This window comes from Antennarius striatus, chromosome 20, assembly GCF_040054535.1.
Source record: "Antennarius striatus isolate MH-2024 chromosome 20, ASM4005453v1, whole genome shotgun sequence".
Taxonomy (NCBI): domain Eukaryota; kingdom Metazoa; phylum Chordata; class Actinopteri; order Lophiiformes; family Antennariidae; genus Antennarius; species Antennarius striatus.
This window is the reverse complement of record NC_090795.1, coordinates 10,447,929-10,452,500: the sequence shown is the minus strand read 5'-3', so window position 1 is coordinate 10,452,500 and position 4,572 is coordinate 10,447,929. Positions and strand designations below refer to the sequence as shown.

At 43.5% G+C, this 4,572-nt stretch overlaps 1 protein-coding gene across 6 annotated transcripts in view; it reads left to right on the top strand.

Annotated features, from left to right (window-relative positions):
• ctnnd2a (catenin (cadherin-associated protein), delta 2a) overlaps positions 1–3,777 on the top strand; it is a 223,506-nt gene extending 219,729 nt beyond the window's left edge. For 2 of the 6 annotated variants that reach the window (XM_068343824.1, XM_068343823.1), the window contains exons 24-25: positions 129–205; positions 1,343–3,777. In XM_068343824.1, the coding sequence (XP_068199925.1) occupies positions 129–205; positions 1,343–1,660 (395 nt within the window). In that variant the 3' untranslated portion in view covers positions 1,661–3,777. Of the gene's footprint in view, positions 50–128; positions 206–1,234 lie in introns of those variants that run through there. The other 4 variants (XM_068343822.1, XM_068343821.1, XR_011039039.1 and 1 more) reach the window with 3 other exon arrangements.
• Positions 3,778–4,572: the final 795 nt, after the last annotated feature.

The following is a 4,572-nucleotide window of genomic DNA, read 5'->3' as shown; positions in this document are numbered from 1 at the left end:
TGGAGTTTCCCACAGTTTGTCCTTTTTGTCTTTTTTTATTAGTAGTAACAGTAAATGTGATACTAGTTTTCTTTACTCCTCATTTTCATTAATCATATTATCTTCTTTTTTATTTTTCATCCATCCAGTTCAAGTATCCTGTGGGACTTCTACGCTGTTCCGAAATTCCTACCTGACAGCCAGCGATGATATCAAGCAAAATCAGGTGGGTTAATAGTGCTCTATAAATAAACTTCACTTTTATGCACACAGAGTGTCAGACATCCGCGTTGCGTACATGTCTTCAGGGCTCTCACAAATTGGCATATGCTATCATGACAAGGTGGTTATTAGGAGAAAGAGCAGCACACACACATGTGCACACACTGAAGGTGTGTCTGTGCACACACACACATGCACACACTGAAGGTGTATTACTATGATAAGAGATGCGCTGGCAAACTTAGCAGTATAGACGCAGCCTCAGGTAGCATCAAACCATGGCAACCTGAAACCACACATGACTTGCAATTAACTCCTTTACTTTGGTTGATTGCACTAATTATTTTTTTCCGTTTGGTGACTGCTGGGGAACAGGGAGGGGGAACAGAAAGCATCACAGCCTTTGACTTGGATAATTATTCCAGGACGCTTGTTGATCATCTGTAGTAAATACATATTCAATGTGAAATTCTCTTTGTCTGGATACAGGCTTTGGCATTAGTGGTGTTGTTTAAACTGAAGTTGTTGTGTTGTGAGGTGTTGGACACATATCACACAGAAATATGCAAATCCACACTGCCCTACAAAGACAAAGTGCAGTATCTAACCCAACTGAAAGTTACACATCTTCCCTTCAGTCTTTTACAGGATTGCACTCCTGCCACTTCTCTCGAGATGTTGAACTTTTCATTCTTTAGTTATATTCCTGGTGAAAGATGAACAAAATGTGTTTTCATCACACACTGCATTCGACTTTGTAGGGCAGCGCACACAACTAGCTTTTGAACAGTAACACTGTTAGAGATGCATGTCTGCTTCAGTTCCTGCATGTAATAGTGAAATTGTGCATGAGTCCCCTCCCAACCAATCCCCACCTTAGCCGTACCACGCTCCTCTCAGTCCCTTCTGCTCTGTGTGCTCACTCCTTACCTCTTACCTTCACTCCTGTCCACCTTTATCTCTTCCTCTTCTTTATCCCTTCTACCCACTGCACCTTTTCCCCACTACCGCTTTTCCACTCCTCCCCCATCAGGCTCCAGCCCAGCCCTTGGTCGTGCCCCCACCGCCCCAGCAGGACAGCCCAGCAACCGTTATGCTAAAAGACTACGACCCCTACCCTCCCCCTCCTTCCTTCCCTCAGCCTCAGCCTCCACAGCCTCCACCTCACAGCCAGAGCCGGAGTTTTGATGAGGTCTACTACGAGGACCAGGGACCTCCACCTCCTCCATCCCAGCCACAGCCACAGCCGCAGGTGCAGGCCCAGGCTCAGCCTCAAGCCCAACCCCAGCAACCCCCGAGCTCCGCTGGACCACCCCGCGACCCACGGGAAGACCTGCGAATGCATCTGGGCCTGAAGTCCACCGGCAACTATGTAGACTTCTACTCAGCCTCTCGGCCATACAGCGAACTCAACTACGAGACCAGCCACTACCCGGCCTCGCCGGACTCCTGGGTCTAGTTAAATTATGATGATGGGGGGGCAAAAGAGATTCTGTGTGTGCGTGTGTGAAAGGGATTATTTTTGCAAGCGATCAACAGCAGATTAACGTAAAGTGACAGCAAATGGCATGATAGAACATGGACTTGTAGCCAGCGGCAGGAAATTTCTTTTCTTTGAAGGAAAGAGGAAGACGGAGCTAAATGTGGATATGAAGTGAAGGCAGGTCTAGTGACAAAGAGAGCCTGTGCATGTGCATGCCAGACATTTTCCTTTTGCTTTCAGACCACTTTATTTCATCAAAGTCAGCTCCATTGAACTGGTGAGTGGATAAAGTGGAAGTAGATAAAAGAGGCGTGCGAGGGGAATATAGAAAGAAGAGTAGAGAGAGAACGGCCAGGTGGAGACAGTGGAGAGGAGAGGAGGAGAGAGATATGGGATCAAGAAATAATGGGGAGCAGATGAGGGTGAGCTCTTACTCTGAAGAAGGAAGAAGTGACCTGACCTTTTGTTGAAGACAGAGAAAGGAGAGGGAAAGATGACATGAGGGTTCCTGAACCCAACAAGGGGAATAAAGCACAGAAAAATGTGAAAGCACTGCAGACACATCACAAAAAGCGGACGCTTACTATTTCACCCAAGTGACAAACATAGCACTGCTTTTTTTCCTTTTGCTTTTGTTTTGCGAAGGCCTTGCTGCCTACGGACGCTGCTGGGTTTGTTTTCAAGGAATGTCATCTTTTTTGTCATCATTCTGTGACATCTTTTATTTATTTGTACTTTTCTAAACAGTTGCTTTCAAAATGGCTTTTTTAAAAATTATTTTCTGTGTACAGTTCCAAGGTGATATAATGTGTATATTATACACATTTTAATGTGGCCATTTATGAGATGATTTTATTAACTAAACAGCAACGGAAATAAGCAAAATGCAAAACTCAAAAGATCAACACCATCAGGATGGATGTCAGTGGACACCTTTGTTTCGCCCTCCTCCTCGTCAGAGACGGGACCTCGTAGTGTTTTTTTTATTTTTTTCTCCCTATCCAGAGAATTCGGTTCAGCAGGTCAAGCTTGTATCAGATCGGCAGAGCAGCATCGACTCACAATCAACGGAGACCCAATCAACAGACGTGCTTTTTCACTGCCGAAAAAAATATATGTGTATGTTTAGAGCACACTCTCCCGTCTTTGTGAAGGGTTGTCTTTTCCTTTTGGGAAGCTGATATGTTTGACTATGTCAACTTTCAGTGGTTTCTCAGCTTCACTTGTGCATAGACACTGATCCATTGAACTAGAGCCACTATGAATTCCGTGCACCAGACTGTGCAGTTTAGATAAAGAGAACGATTGTGCCAAACTTTGACAACCCATGGGCCAGTCCTGAAGGACTTTAAAGGGACATTCTGTCGAAGTTTCTAGACAATGACTGGGCGACTGCCTCTGCTATTTGTAACTTTTGTTTTCTTGTATTTTGATCAGGTGAAGCCGTAACTATCGCTGAGGATCAAGAGTAACTCTGCCTCTCGTAAATGTACAGATCTGCCTCTCTGTGTTGGCTGAGCATGTGTGTGTGCGTGTTTGTGAGTGTGTGTGCGCGTGTGCATTTGTGTGTGTGAAGAGCGAGGATGACACATGTTAGTGAGTGTGTGTCTGGGTGTGTGCATTTGTATGGCCTGTGTGTGAACATGTACTTGAGCGAGAGTATCTATGCATGCATGTGTGTAGCAGTGTGAGTATGCCTCTGTCGCGTGTGTGTTTCTGTAAAAATCAGTGTCCAAACAAGGCATTCCTACAGTTTGTCCAGTTTTACAACATGAAAAACCAAGGTAAAAATCACTAGAATGAAATATTGATATAGAATGACAAATCTATGAATATATGGATATAAATATATAAATATATATATATAATTTTTATGTGCAGATGTCGGTGTCACTAAATGCAACAAATGTCCGCTGAGAAAAAATGATTATATGGTGTACAACAGAACTCTTGTTCACTTGGCCTAAACGTGGAAGCTGCTGACCATGACTCTCCTGCCCCCACCCCACACCCGGCCCCCTACCCACATCGAGACAAAAGAGAAATCCCACCTGAAGATGCTGAGACTCTGGTGCGAGTTGTGTGTTATTGTGTGTCCATGCTTCTTAGATGACCTTGCTGAGAAAGGACCGTACTTGAACACAAGATGAAATAAAAAGACTCTTTACAATCAAACGTCATCGTCTGCACTGTTGTTGATCTTTCACACATGAACACGTTGTGCTTTCTTGCATGATATCAAGTTGCTTTCTCACCTGGAAGAGTGCATGTGGCGTATAATGTTGGAGAACCGATACACAACAATGTTTTGTATCACTTCACATGTTTAGCTCTTCGATTCAAGGCTTCAGAACTCCTTCCTTCCCACTTATTCTGTTAGGTTGTTTGGGCATCCATGTGGGTCTCAACAAGTGATGCGTGACGATACTTTAAAGATGTATATAGAAGGTGAAAGGGGACTGTGTGCGGTAAAATGATTTCCTATATAATACAAAGAAAGTCTCATACATAAACCATAATGGTTGAGACACACATGCCAAATTGGAAAGGTTTGGATAGCTGATTTCAGAATTTATGAATGACAAGTCTGTTTAGAAACAAATTTGATTTGAAACTTTATCATATTAGTCTCTTAGTATTTCCATGGTTTTATCATAGAGCTCATGAAGCACTCATAAAAGTCAGTGTCCTCACCATGAGGTGCCCTGTACTATACACTCTGGATAACAGCTGTATGTGGCTTTGCGGAACCTTCTGCTGTCGTCACATAGGAAACTAGTTGCATTATTTCCTTAGACATTAAAACAATAAGCAAGATATGAAAACATAGAAAAACAGACTGAGCTGGTAATAGGGCCTCTACAAAAATGATGAACGTTCCTGATACC